The 21,261-nt window shown below is 38.0% G+C and overlaps 1 protein-coding gene across 4 annotated transcripts; it reads right to left on the bottom strand.

Moving 5' to 3' along the window:
* Positions 1 to 1,046: 1,046 nt before the first annotated feature.
* Positions 1,047 to 21,194, bottom strand: ZWINT (ZW10 interacting kinetochore protein). 4 transcript variants are annotated; one of them, XR_015552492.1, is made up of 11 exons: positions 21,079 to 21,194; positions 20,028 to 20,118; positions 19,769 to 19,892; positions 19,443 to 19,609; positions 19,240 to 19,296; positions 18,702 to 18,844; positions 18,441 to 18,618; positions 18,229 to 18,350; positions 14,288 to 14,343; positions 3,074 to 3,105; positions 1,047 to 1,315 (listed from the first exon to the last, which is right to left on the bottom strand). XR_015552492.1 is itself a non-coding variant. In XM_087432190.1 (9 exons), the coding sequence occupies exons 1-8, from the start codon at positions 21,117 to 21,119 to the stop codon at positions 18,273 to 18,275; spliced, it is 879 nt and encodes a 292-aa protein (XP_087288316.1). In that variant the 5' UTR covers positions 21,120 to 21,194; the 3' UTR covers positions 1,047 to 1,315; positions 18,229 to 18,272. The 4 variants fall into 4 exon arrangements, 2 of the variants coding, with proteins under 2 accessions (XP_087288316.1, XP_087288315.1); XR_015552491.1 differs by lacking the exon at positions 14,288 to 14,343; XM_087432190.1 differs by lacking the exons at positions 3,074 to 3,105; positions 14,288 to 14,343.
* Between the last annotated feature and the right edge of the window lie 67 nt (positions 21,195 to 21,261).

Raw genomic sequence — 21,261 nt, 5'->3', positions numbered from 1 at the left:
AAACATTTCCTGAATCTATTCCACCTCATGTTCCATATTTCTGTAGCATATTTATGTTATGTTGATTTTAACATATTTTAGTAGGTAGAGCAAAAACATCTTATCTTATATGCCAAACATCTATAAATTAGTAGTGGTTGAATGGGGTAATCTGGAAGGAGAGGTGGGGAGAAGTGGTCCATCACATTTATGGCCATTAGGAAAGAGCGAGGATTGACAACCAATGTCTGTTATGTGAGTGGGAGCTAAGAATGGTGATTAGCGATAACTCCTATACAGACAATTTACACCTATAGGGATCAAAGCCAATTAGAATTTGGTACACCATAATATTGCAGCAATCCTGCATTTAAACTCAAATTATAAAAACCTTTGCCATAGATATTCAAAAATGTTTGTGAACAAAGGATACTTGAATTATTTGTCTTATGACTGTACTATAAGTGGTTAACTTGCTTCTCTCAAGCCTTCTTTCTCTTAGTCTATGAATTTCAAGTGGATTTTTGAAAGGTTATTTCATGAAGGGATATGCAATGTTCAAAGATCCTCCGGCTGCCTTCACAGGCCTATTCTCATGCCAGATACTTAAGATAACACAGGTTAAATAAGTAAAGAGAGTTAGCAAGTTCAGTTTTCTCTTTGTTTTCTCAGATATGGGCTGTTCAGCAAAAATCATCATTAAAGAAGCAAGCAACCACTGCAGGAGTTTGGTTTCTTATTCAATAGTACAAGAAGAGTAAAACCAATGAGACAGTTGGTCAATGAAAGAGAGACATTATATGTTAATATAAAATGCCTCAAGGGGTTGGAGAAACTGCAAATCAAGGGCCTAGGACTAAAATATGAAATTTTTATGGAAACCTTTAGAGGATTTGTTACAAGGATGGAGATTTTTTATCCAGGTTTCTGCCAAGCATACACACTTCTGTGAGGACAGTGATGCCTGGAGGAAGACATTAGATTTTCAATATTTTATATTATATATGATTTCATATACTTAACCACATAGGAAATATTAGACTTCAATTGAGATTAAACAAAACAAGTACATTCTTCATCACAAAACTTTAATATTGTCAAACTAAGACAAACATCCAAGAAGCAAACATCTCTTGAATTCTAAGTCAGCACTACAGGTGAACTCTGCTACTAGTGCAAAATTTAAAAATGAACCAGGCTGTCATTTAGCTTCTTTCCAAATAAACAGTATACTAAGGTAAAAAATAGCAAACTGTTGATAGCAATCAGTACTACAACAAAGTGAGATGAGTCTCCTGTAGATTCCAGGTGTCTTCATGATTGAAATAAATGACTCCTTAAAAAAAAAAACACAAAATCAATTAAATTATAAAGAACAATGCCTGACTTCACAGTTTGGAGCATATGTAAATGCACATATATTTTAAATATTTGATGCTCAAGATACTTAGCTAGAAAATCCAAAACACAACATCAAACAGCTTTATAACTGAAGTTTCCAACTAAAATTAAATATTATAACATGTCTAACAGAAAATACTATGGTATGGAAAAGTCATCGAACAAAGATATTTCCTTTAAATTACTCCCTAATTATTGAGAACTAAGTTTCTGGAGATATATTCATTGTAATGCAAAGGCCAAAATAATTTCATTCATTTTTGGAAGAATGATGTCAGCAACAGTTGTACAGGTTGCGGCTGGAGGGACCCATTTCTCTCCAGCAGCACCTGGATATCTGAAGAAGGACCTCCATGACTAGGGGGAGGGAGAGGAAAGAAAAGGAAAGGAGGCAGATAAGAATACCAAAGTGCATTGAAGGAACATGTTTCCTGCTGTCTGCTTCAGGACTTCGGCAGGAGATCTGCCCATAGACATCTGAGGGTACCCCACTCAAGGATTCCCCCACTGGATCCGTGGGCACCCCCAATACCCCAAGTGCTAAGCCCACACCTCCCCCTACTCTGCTGCCAACTCCTTGTGCCACTCCCAAGTGCTTCCATGAGAGCCAGCTCCTGTAAGAGACACCACAAACTTGAGCTATAGTGCCACCTCCTGGAGTAAACAAGAGAGGTTTCTAATAGCCAGTCTCCTGAACTGTAAGATCCAAAGTACACACATAAAACCTTAATTTAAGGAAGGCATCTGCTACTTCAAATGTGAAAGCAAACTTGCATATCCTCAAACACTATGAAAAATCAAGGAAATATGGTATCACAAAAAGAAAATGATAATTCTCCAGCAACTGAACTCAAAGGCACAGAATATTGAGATCTAACTAGTAAGGAATTCAAAATAGCTTTTATGGAGAAATTCAGTGATCTACAAGAAAACTCAGAAAGACAATTCTATGAACTCAGGAATTAAATTAATGAACAGAAGGAGTTATTTACCAAAGAGATTGAAATTATAAAAAAAGAACCATACAAAAATTCTAAAACTGAAGAATTCAATGAATGAGATGAAGAATGCAACAGAAAGCACTTGTAACAGAACAGACCAGATGGAAGAAAGAATAAGTGGCTTGGAGAATAGGAATATAGAAATAATTCAGTTAGAAGAAGTGAGAGAACTAAGGTTTTAAAATAGTGAAGAAATCTTATGGGAGCTATTGGTTTCAATCAGAAAGGCAAATATAAGAATAATTGGTGTACCAGAAGAAGAGAGGGAGAAGAAGGCAAATAATTTATTTAAAGAAATAACAGCTGAGAACTTCCCAAACCGGGGGAAGGAATTAGACCTATAAGTCTATGAAGTTAATAGAATACCCTATTATCTCAACTCCAAAAGACCTTCTCCAAAGACACACTATAATAAAACTGTCAAAAATCATTGATAAAGAAAGAATCTTAAAGGCAGCCAGGGAAAAAAAGAAAGTAACCTACAAAGGAATCCCCATTAGGCCATCAGCAGATTTCTCAGCAAAAACTCTACAGGCCAGGAGAGAATGGAATGACAAACTCAAAGTGTTGAAGGATAAAAACTGCCTGTCAAGAATACTTTATCTGGCAAAGTTATCCTTCAGATATAAAGGAGAAATAAAGGTTTTCCCAGACAAACAAAAGCTAAGGGAGTTTACCAGTACCAGACCTACCTTGCAAGAAATGCTGAAAGGAGTTCTTCAAGCTGAAATGAAAAGACGCTAATCAGTGACATGAAAACATTATAAAAGTACACAACACTCTGGGTACAGGTGAAAAATAAACAGTCAGAATTAGAAAACTGTAACTCTATATTAGAATGGTGTTTTAACCATTCTATAAAGGTTATAGGAAAAGAGTATTAAAAATAACTGTAGCTACCATAATTTGTTAACAAATTCACAGCATAAAAAAAGGTAAATTGTGACATTAAAAACCCAAAAACACAAAATATGGTGAATAAGACTGTTGCATATTTTAAAGTTGCTTTGAGAGTAGATCTTAAAAGTCCTCATCACAAGAGAAAAAAAAATATTTTTGTAACTATGTATGGCGATCTAGACTAGACTAGTCTACATAAATTAACTAGACTTATTGTGGTGATCGTTTTGTAATATACACAAACATTGAATCATGTCATATACCTGAAACTAATAAAATGTCAATTATACCTCAATTTAAAAAAAAAAAAACGTAAAAGAGGAGGAGTAAAAGGGTAGAGCCTTTATAGGGGGACAAAGATAAGTTGTTTTCAGCATAAAATGGACTATTTTATCTATGCGATCTTTTACATATGTCTCATAGCAACCACAAAGCAAAACTCTAGAGTAGATTCACAAAACATTAAAGAAAGGGAGTACTGAGGGTACTGCCATGGAAAACCACCAATTTACAAAGGTAGACAGAAACAGACAGAAAAAAAAAAATAGAGATACAAAACAACCAGAAAGCAAATGATAAGATGGCAGTAGTACGTCCTTCCATCTCAATAATCACTCTAAATGTAAATGGATGGAATTCTTCCATCAAAAGGCATAGAGTGGCTGGATGGATAAAAAAGCAAGATCCAAATGCTGCCTACAATGAGACTCATTTCAGCTCAAAGACACACATAGGCCCAAAGTGAAGGGATGGAAGAAAACATTCTATGCAAGCGGAAATCAAAAGAAAGAGGGAATACTTAGATCAGTCAAAATAGACTTCAAGCCAAAAATGTTAACAAGAGACAAAGGTCATTATATAATAATAAAGAGGTCAATAAACCAAGATATAATAATCATAAATATATACGCATTCAACATCAGAGCACCTAAATATATTAAGTAAATGCTAACAGATCTGAAGGAAAAAATAGACAACAATACAAAAATAGTAGGGGACTTCAACACCCCACTGTCAGCAATGGATAGACCATCCAGACAAAAAATCAATGAAGAAACATTGGAACTGAACCATATTTTAGACCAAATGGACTTAACAGACATATATAGAACATTTCATCCAACAGCTGCAGAATATACATTCTTCTCAAGTGCACATGGAACATTCTCTAGGACTGATCATATGATAGAACGCAAAACAAATCTTGGCAAATTTAAAGAGATTGAAATCATACCAACTGTCTTTTCTGACCAGAATGGTATGAAACTAGACATTAACAAGAGGAAAGCTGGCAAATCTACAAATATGTGGAAACTAAATAACACACTTTTGAAAAACCATTGGCTCAAATAAGAAACTAAAAGGGAAATCAAAAATTATCTTGAAACAAATGAAAATGGAAATATACCATATCAGTTCCCATGGGATGCTCCAAAAGCATGTCTGAGAGAAAAGTTCATAGCAATAAATGAATATATTAAGAAATTAGAAAGATCTCTAATAAACAACCTAACTTGATACCTGAAGGAACTAAAGAAAAAGAACAAATTAAGCCCCAAATTGGCAGAAGGAAGGAAATAATAATGATCAAAGCAGCAATAAATGAAATAGAGACCAGAAAAACAATGGAAAAAATATCAATGAAACTAAGAGCTGGCTTTTCAAAAAGATAAACTAAATTGACAAATCTTTAGCTAGACTAAAGAAAAAAGACAGGGGCCGGCTCCGTGGCTTAGCGGTTAAGTGCGCGCGCTCTGATGCTGGCGGCCTGGGTTCGGATCCCGGGCGCGCCCCGAGGCACCACTTCTCCGTCCAACGCGAGGCCGAGTCCCACGTACAGCAACTAGAAGGATGTGAACCTATGACATACAACTATCTACTGCGGCTTTGGGGGGAAAAAAAATGAATAAATAAAATCTTAAAAAAAAAAAAAAAAGAAAAAAGAAGACTCAAAGTTAGAAATAAAAGAGGAGACATTACCACTGATATTACAGAAATACATAGTATCGTAAGAGAATACTATGAACAATTACATACCAACAAATTAGATTATCTAGAAAAAATGGATAAATTTCTGGAAACATACAACCTACTAAGACTGAATAAGGAAGAAACAGAAAATCTGAATAGACCATTAACTGGTAAACAGACTGAATCAGCAATCAAAAAAGTGCTAACATAAAAAGTCCAGGACCAGATGGCTTCACTGGCAAATTCTATCAAACATTTAAATAAGAATTAACACCAATAATTCTCAAATTCTTCCAAAAATTGAAGAGGAAGGAATGCTTCCAAACTCATTCTATGGGGCCAGCATTACGGTGATACCAAAGCCAGATAAGGACACTACAAGAAAAGAAAACTATAGACCAATACCCTTGATGAATATACATGCAAAAATTCTTGACAAAACATTAGCAAACCAAATTCAACAACATATTAAAAGGATTATATACCATGACCAAGTGGTATTTATCCCTGGGATGCAAGGATGGCTCAACATACACAAATCAATAAATATAATACATCACATTAATACAATAAAAGATAAAAATCACATGATCATCACAATAGATGCAGAAAATACAATATCTTTTCATGATAAAAATCCTCAAGAGATTGGATAGAAGAAATATACCTCAACATAATAAAGACCATATACAACAAACCCATAGCTAATATTAAACTCAACAGAAAAAAATTGAAAGCTTTTCCTCTAAGATCAGGAACAAAAGAAGGATGCCCACTCTCACCACTCTTATTCAATATAGTATTGGAAGTCCTAGCTAGAGCATTTAGGCAAGGCAAAAAAATAAAAGGCATCCAAATTGGAAAGAAAGAAGTAAAACTGTCACTATTTGCAGATGATATGATTTTGTATATACAAAATCCCAAAGACTCAACCAAAAAACTGTCGGAACTTTCAGTAAAGTTAGAGGATATAAAATCAACATACAACAATCAGTTGCATTTCTATACAGTAATGATGAAACATCTGAAAAAGAAATAAAGAAAACTATCCCATTCACAATAGCATCAAAAACAATAAAATACCTAGGAATAAATTTAACCAAAGAAGTGAAAGATCTGTACAATGAAAAATATAAGATTTTGCTGAAAGAAACTGAAGAAGACACAAACAAATGGAAAGACATCCCATCTTCATGGAATGAAAGAATTAGTATTGTTAAAATGTCGATACCACCCAAAGCCATTTATAGATTCAATGCAATCACCATCAAAATTCCAATGGTTTACTTCACTGAAATAGAAAAAACAATCCTAAAATTTGTATGGAACCATAAAACACCCTAAATAGCCAAAGCCACCCTAAAGAAGGAAAACAACGATTTCAAACTATAATACAAAGTTATAGTAATAAAGATAGTACAGTCATGCACCACATAATGATGTTTTGGTCAATGATGAGCTGCATAAATGACAGTGGTCCCATGAGATTAGTACCATATAGCCTAAGTGTGTAGTAGGCTATACCATTTAGGTTTCTGTAAATACACTCTATGATGTTCACACAATGACAAAATTGCCTAACAACACATTTCTCAGAACGTATTCCCATCATTAAGCAACACGTGACTGTATGGTACTGGCATAAAAGTAGACACATAGACCAATGGAACATAGACCAATGGAACAGAACAGAGCCCAGAATTAAAGCCCAGCATACATGGTCCACTAATATTCTACAAGGGAGCCAAGAACAACAAACGCTGCTGGGAAAACTGTATAAACATATGCAGAACAATGAAACTGGACCCCTATCTTATACCATTCACAAAAATTAACTTGAAATGGATCAAAGACTTAAACATAAGACCTGATAGCATAAAACTCCTGGAAGAAAATGTAGGAAAAAGCTCCTTAACATTGGACTTGGCAATGATTTTTTGGATATGACGCCAAAAGCACAAACAACAAAAGCAAAAATGAACAAACAGGACTACATCAAACTTAAAAGACTCTGCACAGCAAAAGAAACAATTAACAAAATGGAAAGGCAACCTACAGAATGGGAGAAACTGTTTGCAAAAGACATATCCAATAATGGGTTCATATCCAAAATATATAAAGAACTCAGACAACTCAATAACAAAAAAAACCAATTTGACTAAAAATGGGCAGAGGAACTAAACAAACATTTCTCCAAAGAAGACATCCAAATGGTAACAGGTACATGAAAAGATGCTCAACATCACCAATCATCAGGGAAATGGAAATCAAAACCACAATGCAATATCATCTCACAACTACTAGAATGGCTATCACCAAGAAGACAAGCGACAACAAGTGTTGGCAAGGATGTGGAGAAAAGGTAACACTTGTGCACTGTTGGTGGGAATGTAAATTGGTTCAGCCAATATGTAAAACAATATGGAAGTTCCTCAAAACATTAAAAATAGATCTACCATATGATCCAGCAATTCCACCTCCGGGTATATACCTAAAGGAAATGAAAACGGTATCGAAGAGATATATGCGTTCCCATGTTTATTACAGCATTATTCACAATAGCCAAGATATGGAAACAATCTAAGTGCCCATCAACAGATGAATGGATAAGGAAGATGTGTTTGTACAAATATACATACACACACAATGGAATATTATTCAGCCATGAGAAGGGCAGCCTGCCATTTGCAACAACATGGATGGACCTTGAGCACGTTGTGCTAAGTGAGATACGTCAGACAGAGAAAGAGAAGTACTGTATGGTATCCCTTATATGTGGAATCTAAAAAAGCCAAACTCCTTAAAAAAGAGAGAAGAATGGTAGTTACCAAGGGATGGGTGACCAAGGGATGGGTAGGGGAACAGGACAGATGTTGTTTAAGGGTACAAACTGGAAACGAGTAGTAAATAAGCCCTAAAGATCTAATGCACATTATAGTGAATATAGACAACAATAATTGTATTACAGTCATCAAACTTGTTAAAAGACTAGAAATTAATCATTCTAACCACTAGGAAGAAATGATAATTCTGTAATGTGATAGAGATGCTAATAATTGCTACATAGGGAATCATATTACAATGTATAAATGTATCAAGTTAATATGTTGTGCACCTTAAATTTACACAATGTTATACGTCAAATGTATTTTAATAAAAGAAACAGAATAGTACCTGGCACATAGGTGCTCAGATATGTTTGTTAAGTGAATGGTTATGAATACTAATAGAAAAAATTATCAGGGAGTTAGTACAATTTTGAATCTATATGTAACTAACAACTTAGTTTCAAATATAAAATAGCACACCTTATATTATATGAATACAATTGGGTATGTGCACATACACAAACACACACAAACACATGAAATTTCAGAAAAGCAAACAAGGCAAGAAATTTGCAAGAAACTGTGAACTTTGTAAATAAATCTTTACTCTGAATCGCCAGACTGTGCTTCCTGTTTGAGCTAGCAATGTGACAATGTGAGTCACAATGTGACTGCTAAATTACAGGTACTGTGATTCATACCAATAACAACTGTTGTGTAATAACCAAAAATAATAATTTCATTATTTAGATATAAAAGTTTTGCCTTGAGGCACACAGAATCCCAGTTTTAGCTTTTTTCCTATGCAAAAGATATATAGTATATAACAATGATTACTAGAATTGCCTGAATATTGGCTAGCCATTCCTTTTTGTTGTTATAAGAATAACCTTTCTTTTCACTAATTACTTCACTCCTTCAGATCACCACCACCACTACCAACAGTTAAATTTAGTTAGTGAACTAGTTCCTGAAAATTCCTGAGATGGGGGTAGAGATAAGCTGAACAGGTAAAATAGAAAATTTCTTATGATTATGATATCAACCAAACTTTTTTTAACCAAATAAGATGTGTCTTATTCTTTTTCAAAAGAATAAGAACAGCCTGTTGCTAGTGTCAAAGGTAACACAGGCAACTAATGTAAAGCTCCTCTTATCTTTATATTCCAGTAATCTCTCAATATCATTCAAGATAATTATTAAAATTCAAGTCACTACGGTAGTCATTGGGTACTGTTTGAATACCATACTCATTTTGCTAACTGATGTGAAGTATGTCGCTATTCTTTAATATAAACATTTGACATTATGGCTGAGGTTTTTTTCCCCTCGTATTCTTGATTGTTAGCCCCTAATATTTTGATATGTAGAATATTACTCAGGTACAATGAGTGATTTTGCGTAGCTGAAAATGCTTTCCAATGTTCTCACAAGTCACGAGTCTTCAGTGTCTAATGTACCAGAAAGCACTGAGCTGTGGGTTGGTGGTTCACCAGTTTGTAGTTGGTGTGTACTTCTTTTGATTGGTAACCATCACCATCCAGGAATACTTGTGTCATTGAACTGCTTTAGTAATTATTTTGGTGGGTATAATATGCAGCTATTCATAATTATGATCACTGTATTCTACTTATTTTTAAGTATCAACATTCTAAAATAGAGGTTCCATTCTGGTGCCACTCCAATGTTGCTTTAATATGATATCTAATTGCCTAAATGGATTTCAGCTTTTTAGTTGCTGTCATTATAACAAGTCCCAATAATAAGCAATGGTTACTCTGGGAGATGTGTTTACCTCAGGAGGAGGATGGAAGCATTTGTACTGTTTTCTAAATGTGCATTCTTCCCAGAATTCATAAATGTACTCAGCAACAGTATGACTTCCCTGAGAGCTCTATTTTAATAGATTAAAATGTACCTAGAAATTTCTTGCCAAAGTAGAAAAGAAAACTTTTTCAATAGGTTTCCTTGACCTCCAGGTGAAGGCTTTGACTTCCTCTAGTCATCAGGGTAAAGGTAAAAGGCCCTCATGAACTTCCATTTCCTCCCTTATGCTTTATGCTCCAAGCTCTGCTTGGCCAATTGCATTCCTGAAATTGCCAGCTTCTCAATTTCTGTACTTTATTTACGATGCTCCTTCTGCCTAGTATATATGATTATCTTTCATGCTGCCAAAACATTCCGATTCTTAGTCCTTAACATTGATAAACATTATTTTTTGTTAGAATTAGTTTTTCATAGATTTTTCCTTCCTGTCTTCAAATTTAAACTCAGATTGTCTTTATCATCTTTTTACCTTTTTTTTTTTTTTTTTTAATTCTCAGAACTTACATTCAGCACGTTGCTGACATTCAATAAATGATGAAATCTGCCTCTGGATAATTCCTTTTGTTTGAAATTGAGTTCAAGAGGCAGCTCTTTGGGAAATCTTCCCTGAATATGATCCAATGAACATTTACTAAGTACTTTTAAAGTAAGAAGGCATTGGTGCATGTTCATCTGTGGATGGAAAGATGTGTATACAGAGAGATTAGGAGACCAAATGGTTAATGACAGGATCTTTATCTGAAAAAAGAAGCCTAATGCCCATCATGCAGTCACTCTCACTTCCTCCATCTAATCTAAATTCTCCCTGTCAATTTTATGTTTGTATGTGTGTACGTATGTGTAAATTTTATATATTTTTATGATTGAATTCCTCTACTAAATTTACCATTTCTTTCCTTTTCCCTTTATTTCTTTCTGATGTTGAAAATGGCACACTGGAACAAAGCTAGACATTTTAGTCATCATCAAGAGTAGAGTTTTCAAAAAAGAAACCAGCACATCTTCCCCCAGGAGTCTATTATCTTCATGGAGTAAACACATGAAACAACCAGAGATAACGCTAAACTTCAGTGAATAAATTATTCCTCTTTTATTTCCAGAATATCTGGCCAGGGTGATCCAGGCCCTACACACATGGAGCTGTGGACAGGCCTCTGTCCCTCAAGAGAAATATTTTCCCTCAAAGCCACAGGTAAAGCATAACTTCTTGTCCACTAAGTTATATGAAAAGGTTGAAAATTTAATATACCTATGGTTTTTACTAGTATTTTAATTAGTAAAATTGACACGCTTTCTGTTTAAGATTGGTGATTAAGATTAGACCCAAAGTTTTGCAATATAATTTCATAACATGGAGAATCCATAGGATATTTTAAACAAAATCATTCATTCTTTCATAAACAAACCGTATTTTGATGACTCCTACTCATGTTTGTTTTTCCTATCATTTTTTTTGTGTGTGTGAGGAAGATTAGCCCTGAGCTAACATCCGTTGCCAAGCCTCCTCTTTTTGCTGAGGAGCATTGGCCCTGTGCTAACATCCGTGACCATCTTCCTCTACTTTATATGTGGGATACCTGCCAGAGCATGGCTTAATAAGTGGTATGTAGGTCTGTGCCTGGCATCCGATCCCATGAACCCCGGGCCGCCGAAGCGGAGTGCACGAACTTAACCACTACGCCACCAGGCCAGCCCCTTTCCTATGATTTTTTTATAGTATGTATAAACAGAACAAATATTTGTGCACTAGATTATATATTTTTTTTATGGTTTATTTCTTTTACAGTGTTTATATGTGATAATTCTAATTATCTCATTTCCAATAGTCCTGTTATCTTCTGAATGCATAGTTCTGGATTTTCCTCTTCTTTTTTCTATCTCAAAATACGATTTTAGGTAAATAGTAATCAATCCATTTAAATAATTATCTACTCCTACATGCATATAATCACTATGAAATGCATGATGAAATGAATTAGGCATGCCTTGTATGAGAGTGCTTCTAAAGTCTATTTCACAACTTAAAATTTAGAAATGCATGTGAATATGGTATCCAAAATCTAATTTTTGTATATTACAAAGCTCCATAAAGATTAACAAGGTTTTTTTTATAACTCTGTCAACAGTTATATAAATTCAATTTAACAACATAAATAGAAGAATTTACATACCCCAAAAATGACAGTTTAAAAAGGCCTCAAAACAAACATAAAAGATGTTGATTCCTGAGACTCCAGTCCTCAGGCTTAATGCCTAGGTTATTCAGGGTTTCAAGAGCAAAGTGCATCAAAAATCAAATACCAAATTCCTCAGAGCCCAATGTTTGAAGTATCAAAAGGGTCATTTAAATATGGGGCTGGAAATAATCATTAAATTATTTTGTTTAATTTCACACTCTGTATTTAAAAGCTTACACATATTTGGCCCAAAGAGGAGACATAAAAATTGTCATACAAGAAGTTGTATGAATTCTCTAAGACAGGAATGGGTGTGTTAACCACAGAAAGATTCTAAAATGGGAAGATAGTTTTCTTTTCATGGCAGGGTAGGATATTTGAAGTGAAGCCTTAGTTTTATAAATTTCAAAATTGTAAAGATAGAATGAGAGGGATTAGCTTTGCTGAAACTATCCAGATGTTAACAAGAATATCTTCCTGGCAGGAATAAGGCATAAAAATAGAAGACATTCAATAAAGAACTGTAGGATGATGCCTTGGATAGGAAAGTAATGAAAGGACAAAAAAGCAGTATTAAAGAAATACACCAAGCCAGCCCTGATGGCCTAGTGGTTAAAATTTGGCACACTGCGCTTCGGCAGCCTGAGTTCAGTTCCGGGGCGTGGAACCACATCACTTGTCTGTCAGCAGCCATGCTCTGGCAGCAGCTCACATAGAACAACTAGAAGGACTTACAACTAAACAACTATGTACTGGGGCTTTGGGGAGGACAGAAAAAAAAAAAGAGAGGAAGACTGGCAACAGATGTTAGCTCAGAGCAAATCTTTCCCACCAAAAGAAGAAAAAAGAAAATAGAGTTGCGTTTATCTATTCCTCTACATGTTTTAAAAAAAAAAAAAAAAAGGAAGGAAACTATGACAAAAGCTTGTATTTTTGAAAGATAGAAAAAAAACAGCCTTTGTGAAATACTAATGAAAAAGAGAGAATCCTCAAACAGTAAAAATGAAAAATAGGAGAGTATACAGATATAAAAAACATTAAAATATATATCTATTTTTAAATTTTTCTAAATGTTCTATTGGTAGTATCTACAAAATACTGACAGAAGTAAACACAAATCCTCTCAATTTTTTAACAGGCCACAAAGTAGTCTCAAAGATAATGTTCAGGAAAATTGGACAGCTCATAGTAAAACTACACAAACCATACAAGGATACAGGGGGTATGTGATATAGGCAAAAGATACAGGCCCACAAAGATGTAAATTATGAACCTTTCCAACACAGATGACAAAAGGCCTACATATGTTATATTTAAGGTAATAAAAAGATAAGCTCAAAATGTGAGCTAGAATAACAACAAAAAAATCCAAATAAAGTAGATCGGGGTCTAATATAACTGCTTGAAATGAAAAACAAAAAAGAAAATACTAATGATTAAACAATAGATTGGCAACACATAGTTAATAAAATAGATTTAATGAAAGTATCTAAATGCATTCTAGAGAGAAAAAAATAACAGTAAATACAAAAGAAAGTTTATATAGCATGAAGAACAAAGTGAGAAAATCTGATGTCCAACTGGTATCTCAGAAGAAGCTAATATAGAAGAGGTAAGAGTACTTTTTAAAGAGATAAGGCTGAAAATACTCCAGAATTGTTGAAAGACCAGCAATTTCAGATTTAGAAAGACCAACTAACTGCAAGCAGAATAAATGAATAAATAAACAAACCAGAATCCCAAATTATTCATAACATAGTAAAGCTATAGAGTACCAAAGATAGAGGATTTTATTAGTAGCCAGTGGGTAAAAGAAAAGGTGTAGAAAGAGCTTTTTAAACTGGCAGCTGACTTCTCATTAGCAACAATGAAAGCCAGATAACCATGGGAAAACATCTTCAACAATTTAAGAGAAATACCTATCCACTAAGCATTCTCTACATAATGAAAATATCTTTCAAGAATGAGAATGAAATAAAAACACTTCATACTAAGAAAAACTGAAGTATTATATAGCCTACAGATTCTAACTAAAGGAAATTCTGATTCAGATGGGGAAATTATCCCATATGAAAGCTCTGACATATAAAAATTAAGTAGGCAAAAAAATCATAAGTAAATATAAACAAAACATTGTATAAAATAAGTCGTCTAATTTGTGAGAACACAAACAGATGAGAAGTAATAAACTGGACAAAAATACCTTATTAGCTAAGAGTGGGATGATCCATCAATGGTAAAGCCTTCCAAGCTTCATTACTTGTTTAAGAAAAGGATCAAGAAATTTTAGTCTTAATTTTAGAATTCATTAACTCTGAAAGCTAAAATGGCATAATAAACAGTGAAGAGCTTCCAAAGCAGAAAAAGGATAAAACGAATGAAAACAAAAAGATAAAAAAAATAAACAAATAAAACCAAAAGGCAAGAAAGGAATAAATAAAAAAACAAGAGAGAGGGAATAAAAAAATTGACACAAATACAAAATCTTAAAGACAAAGATTATGAAACTGGATTTTTAAAAACAGCCCTTTAAATGTGGTATATAAGTAATAAACATAAGGATAAAGAAAGGTTGAAACTCAAAAGGTTGTAGGAAAGACATACCAGGCAAAGGATAAACAAAAGAGAGTTGGCAAAGTTATATTAACATTAAAACTATTAGATTTCAAGGCTAAAAAACACTAGCATAAAAATGAAGCAGCCCACTACACAATAGTAAAAGTTCAGTTTAGAGGAAAGATATAGTAAGTGTAAACTTATATGTATATTAATAAAGTAGCCACAGAGCATGTAAAGCAAAATTTAACAGAATTATAAACAGAAATAAAGAAATCCACATATTTGGAGACTGGAGTGCATCTCTCTCAGAAGGTAATATTCAGAAAACAAAAAATTAAACATATTATATAGAAGATATAAGCTGAAAAAAATAACATACATATTCTAATAGACATATAGAAAATACTACACACAACTCTAAAGCAGACATTCTTTTTAAATCCACTAAAACATTAAAAAAAAAAAAAACAGACCACACTCAAAGGCTATAACTGTTTCCCTCACCAAATTTCAAAGTTTTTATTATATACACAATATTTCTGACCAAATTAGAATAAACTTAGAAAGATTATCCTCCCACAAACAGAGTAGAAATTTCAAAATTATTTTCCTAAGGAACTCATGAATCAAAGAAATAATTATAATGGAAAACAGAAAATTCTATGAATTAAATGACTGTGAAAATACTTAGAGGAAGCCAGAAGAAATTTATACCCTTAGAAGTTTATTTGAGAAAGCAAAGATCCAAATACACAAGTTTATCATCTGATGAAAATAGAGAGTTTACAAAAAAAGTACATTTTCTTCACCTAAAAACAGAAGGTAGGAAATGATAAAGATATGACTACAAGTTAATGAACCAGAACAAACATACGACAGCAGATCACAAAAGCCAATCTTTGAATATTTGAAAATGAATGAACATCTGAAAAGACGGATCAATTCAAAAGTTATATAAGGCACAAAAAAAAATCAGGACTATAAAATTATGGCATCCTAAAACAGGCTGCAGATATTTAAAGGATAAAAAAGATATGACTACTTCATACTAATAAACTTAAATAATTAGAAATAAAAAATTCCTAGAAAAATGACAGTACTTAGAAAATATGAAACTGAAAGAAGAAAAAAATAAGCAAAATAATGTTTCACCATAAAAGAAAACTATTATCTTTTAAAAGTGAAACATTATTCTTACAGAAAATGGAAAAAAAAAGTTTTCCTATTAGTTTAATGGAGTAAGCATAATCTTCACTTCAAGTTATCAAAGGAGAGGACTTTTTCTGGTCAAGGTAGAGTAACAGTGTCTTGACTGTGCTGATTCACTACCTAGTGCCCATCCCTCTCTACTCTTCCCTGGTTTCTGTGTCCCTCCTTTGGATGGAAAAGAGGAAGAGAAAATCTTCGGAAGGCAGTGACTTTTCAGAAGTCACTGTCGACTCATAAGTCTCCATTTCTTTGTGTAAGAGATCACAATTTCCAAGAGGTAGGTTCCCTCCTTGCACACATCTACCTTGTGCAAGTATCAGTCAACAAAGATAGTCTTTAGGGGAGCCTGAGAGAGGGCTGAGAACAGCTGAAAACTGAAATCCGACTTCTATCTGAAAATAAGTCCCAATTCCTGACCTTGTCAGTCAAGAAGCTTCTGGACAACTCAAGGCTCCAGCCATACTGGGCAATTCGGGGGATTTGAATATAGTAAATACTCAAGTCTCCCCTTCCATTTGACCTCAGTATTGACTGACTCATTCCATACTCGAGAGAAATCTGGTTCCCAGCAGTTTTGCAGACCTCTAACTTTGATTAACATGTATTTGCCCAATCTCCTCCCCCTGTCCCCTGGCTTGGAGTTATCTCAGGATATTATCCTTCATGCCCAGCCTGGTGGGCTCCATGTGAGTGTCTTCCCTTCCCTGACTTTCTGTCAGCCACCATGTGTGCAAAGACCAGGAAAGTCCACACCAACCCAACCCATTCCCCAGGGTCCCTTAGTAGACACTCCTTTCCCAGGGTGGATATATATATTCTTTTTTGGAGTATTTGAGACTAGAAAAGAAACCAGGGGTAGGGGAGCCCACCCAGTAGGAAGAGCGAGAAGGAAGGGACTGCATAGCTGGGTTGCTAAAAGGCTACAGCAGGGACCACGTGGGAAGGGATGGGACGGGTAGACTGAGGAAGCCTCTCTGAGTATTTATGTGCTCCCTAGTGGAGTACTGTCAATCCTCATCGACCCCCTTGGTCAGTCGTGATGCAGGCCCTCAAAGACCTCTGATATCTGTCCTATTTCATAACTAAAAAATGGGGCCACACATTTAGAAAAACAATTGGAGAGAAAACAAGGGACACCTCAGAAAAGTAGAGCAAACCATCAGAGTGCACAGGGATCTCAATCTCCACCTGAGAGAAGGCATTCCAGTTTGAGACATCCTAGTTCCTGAGAACAGGGACTAATGTCCCTTGAAACTCTCACCAAAAGCAAAGGGCCTCAGTGTCTCTTTCTCATAGAGATGTTTAGATCTTTCTCACACATGAAGGTCGCTCTCTCATATGGAGAATGGGTTTTCCACTCTCTAAGAGTTGATATTGATCTCTCTCCTTCTCTCTTAGACAGCAGTTTCCACACTCCCAATCAGGGATGCAATCTCCCTCTCACACACAGCAGTCCCCCACACTGCCCACACACCCAGCAACAGACACACAGAGGAACGGAGACTGAAAGCAACAAACACAGACAGAGAAATACACACGCACACACATATACATATACATATACACCCACAAACAGAAATACTAACTCACAGAGATGCAGGCCAACACAGTCAGAGAGGGGTCTCTATATTCTCTCACTATTGCTCTTTATCATATTACTGTTATAGTTTGCTACGCTATTTTACTACACTCTGAAATCACCTTACGGACCTGTTTACTTATTCATGTTCATTATGTTCCATGTTCCACATGGCCAGGGACTGGTCAGACAAGCCCACAGCTGTACCTCCAGTTCACAGCAAGGGGCCTGGTACAAAGCAGGGATTCAATAAACATTTGGATCAGTGATGAAAATTATCTTCCCATATCTAGCCACCTGCATAAAGCATTCTCCTCCTCCCTGAATTAAGCTCAGCATGTTTGCTTCATAACAATTAGGGCAAGCAACCCCTGAGGTTGGCCAGGGCCCCCTCCCCATCTGCACCCTCTCTATTCACAACAGTCCCAGCACCCGTCATGTTCTTAGCCTTTGAATATGGCTCTTCCCACCAATACATGAAGATGAACAGACAAACAAGCAACTGAGAGAGCTCCAGAGCTTTTAATCAACAGAATCCAGAGCCTGCCCCAACCTGGGTTGTAGTCAAAATCAGGCTGTATTCAGGAACTCACAGTTCATCCTGCAATGAGGGTAGGGCCAGGCGGTGGAGAAGAGGAAGAGAGGGGTTAGCCCAGGACAGGCTGGGCATGGGGATAAGGTGCTAAGCTTCAATCATAAGATAAACTCCTTGCTCCTTCCCACCACCCACCCCCTCCATGAGCAGCAGAGCTCAGACACAGAGACAAGTAGACGAGAGGCCCTCCCTTCTTCCATACCTGTATCCAGGGACGCCAGGGCCTGAGCTGGAGTCTGACCTGCCCTAGGATCCTTCCTCATGTTGCTGTCTCATAGGAAGCTGTGGCACGCTTGCATCCCTAGCAGGCTGTGGGCCGCTGGCCTTGGGGAGACATGGTATGGGCAACGGATAAGGCCTATCTCTCAGCTTTTCTCTCCACCTCCCTGCCCATCTGTCTCCTCTCTCATTCACCTTGGAGGACACATCCTCATCTCTCCCCATGGTGTCCCCAGTGTTATGCTCGTGGGGCTGAGTCAGCTGCTGGGGCTTACGCTCAGGAAGATCCAGCTCTTGTGGCAGTTCTGCCTCTGCCTCAGGGAAGAGCAGCTTACCCTGCAGGGTGTTTAGCAGCTGGAGGAAGGTCTGGTGCCTGGAAGGAGGAGGAGGTGGGTGTGAACGGAGGGAACCTCAGCTGGACCACCCCGGGTCTGCAGCCTATGCTCCCAGCCTCACCTCTGCAGCTTGTCTCGCTCCTGCCCTGCCTCTTGCTTCAGGGTTCCCAGTTCCTGATACAGCCGCTCAAGCTCCTGTTGCATTCCTGTCTGACGCTCCCTCACCTCTGCAGAAACCTCCACCAGATGCTGCAGATGCTTCTCCTACCAGGAATGAGAATGTAGACATGGCTCCTGAGATGCTGAGGTCTTAGATGATGATAACCAAGATGATGATAACATTTATTTAGTTTGCTATGTGCCAGGCATTATTTTAAGCCCTTGCTGTACTAATTACTTAACCATCTTAACAACTCTCGTAGAGTAGATGCTAATATTTCCTCCATTTCACAGATGAAGAAATAGAAGCACAGAAAGTTAGATGACTGCTCAAGGTCATGCAGTGGGAAGTGGTGATGCCGGAATTCAAGCCCATGTTGGTAGCTGTACTATAATGCCTGACAGGAGGAAATGAGATAAAGATTTTTCCAGGTAGAGGACTTAGCCCATGGAATCGCATGGTGGCGGGAATAGATATTTTCCTAGGAGGATGGACCTACCTGTTGCAGCTGCCACTGCTTCTGGGCTATTCTGAGTTTCTCCATGGCCACTTGCTTCTGCAGGTAAGCAAAGGAGGGAGACAAGTAGAGGAGTGTATTTTTCTGGTTGGATTTTGGGAGGCAGCCACTGGGTCCAAGCCAGCACGCTCACCCTTTCCCTCTTCTTCTCTGCCTGCCCTTCCCTCCCCTCACCCTGGGTTCACCTTGGCCTGGAGTTGTTCAAGGGCCTCCTGGAGCTGTGCCCGCTTCCTCTGGGCCTCCTCCACCTTGGGCAGGGCCTGAGTCAGGGCACTTGTGATGGCCTCCACGTGCTCTTGGTAGGTGGCCTTCAGCTCTTTCCATTGCTCTTTGGCTGCAATTGCCTTCTGCCCTGAGATGAGCCACCAAGAATGAGGGCATAAGTGAAGCTGGCCTACCTGCCTGCAACACTGAGGCCTCAGTCTTGCCATCAGCCAAACAGCTGACCTGACTGACATCCCCTTTCCTTCCTCACTCAGGGCCGCCCCAGCCCAACCCCCTGGCTACTTACGGCTCGTGTCTTCAGAAACCAAGGGGTCCAGGCCCCGGGCAATGTCCTCCTGAGCCAAGAAGTTCTGCAGGAAGTCTACCACCTGAAGCTGGCTGCAGAGCAGCTTGTCTTTCTTCCGGGAGTCCTGCTCAGAGGGAAGGTAGAAGCAGGGAACATCCTTACCTTTCTGTGCTATAGGCCAACAAGGCTACCTTCCAGTCTGCTCACCATCAATGCTGCCCAGTATCTCAACAGGAGGAGGCTCCCATCTTGCACATACCATCACAAACTCAGCCAGGATCTGGGCAGGCAGTTCCGCCTCCTCCTGCAGGCCTCTTGGCTCCAGGATGTCTGCCACCTCTGCCAGGGCCCTGAAGGGGCAAAAGGCAACAGGGGAAACTGCAGACTCCTGGGGTGCCAGTTCTGGAGAACTTGTGTGCACACACATATGTGGATGTGTGTATTAACGCTGAGCCTTGACCAGTATCTACCTGTATCTATTAACAGTTGCCCTGACCAGTATCTACCAGTATTTACACACTGAAGTGCCATCTGGGACCAGGAATGGTATGTGTATGGGGATATACGGAGGCAATAAGTGCCATGAGGAAAAATTAGCAGAGCAAGGGGAATAAGGAGTGTGGGGAAGGGACTGCATTTTAAACAGGGAGTGTCTCTGAAGAGAAACCATTTGAGTCAAGATCTGAAGTCAGTCAGGGAAATATACAGGGAAAGGAAAGAATAAGGGCAAAATTCTGACGAGCAGTGGGGAGCCCTCCAGGCAGAGAACACTAGCCTTGGGCCAGAAAAGAGTCTCAGAATACTTGAGAAGGGGCTCAGGACAGGGGGCTGGATGCCTTGGTCTAGGCTCTCTGAGTTCTTCCTTGTTAGGGCCTGGACCGGCCCACTAAGAGGCAGGGATGGGGATAAAATAACCCAGAAAATGTGTGAGAATGTGTGTTGGGACGGGGGAGACAGAATTAAATGGCCCTTCCAGGACGTCTCCTGGAAGTGGAAAGTCTCCTGTTAGGACGGTGCAATCCGCGGAGATGTGGAGGGTTGACAGAAATGGAGCCGTCCCCTTTCAGGACACACCCCTGGGGAGTGTGCATACGTGAGCAGCGACAGACAGTCCCTCACAGGCCGTACTCCCGAAGAGAGGCAACAGTTACCCCAGGAACCTACGACTGGGGGACTGGGGTCAGGATCACATCACGGCGCAGTCGAACCCGAACAACTGTACGGGGTGGAGGAGATCACCGATCGTACGTGGGGGCCCGCAGGGTCCGTCCCAGCCCGCCCCTGGCTGCCACCTGGTGGCAGACACTTACTCTAAGGCTGCAGCCTCCGCCTTGGTCTCCGCCACCTCCATGCTTCCCCGCGCCGCGCTTCAGCTGTACCCTACCGCAAACCCTCTGTCCTCTTTGGATCCATCACGGATTGCGCGCCGGGGCAGGTGATTGGCTGCTTGGTCAGTGGGCGGGAATCAAGGCTGATCGTCCGCTCTCATTGGC

Source organism: Ceratotherium simum, chromosome 6 (assembly GCF_057802395.1).
Source record: "Ceratotherium simum simum isolate JZ-2026a chromosome 6, ASM5780239v1, whole genome shotgun sequence".
In the NCBI taxonomy this organism is placed as follows: Eukaryota; Metazoa; Chordata; class Mammalia; order Perissodactyla; family Rhinocerotidae; genus Ceratotherium; species Ceratotherium simum.
This window is presented reverse-complemented; position numbering and strand designations above follow the sequence as displayed.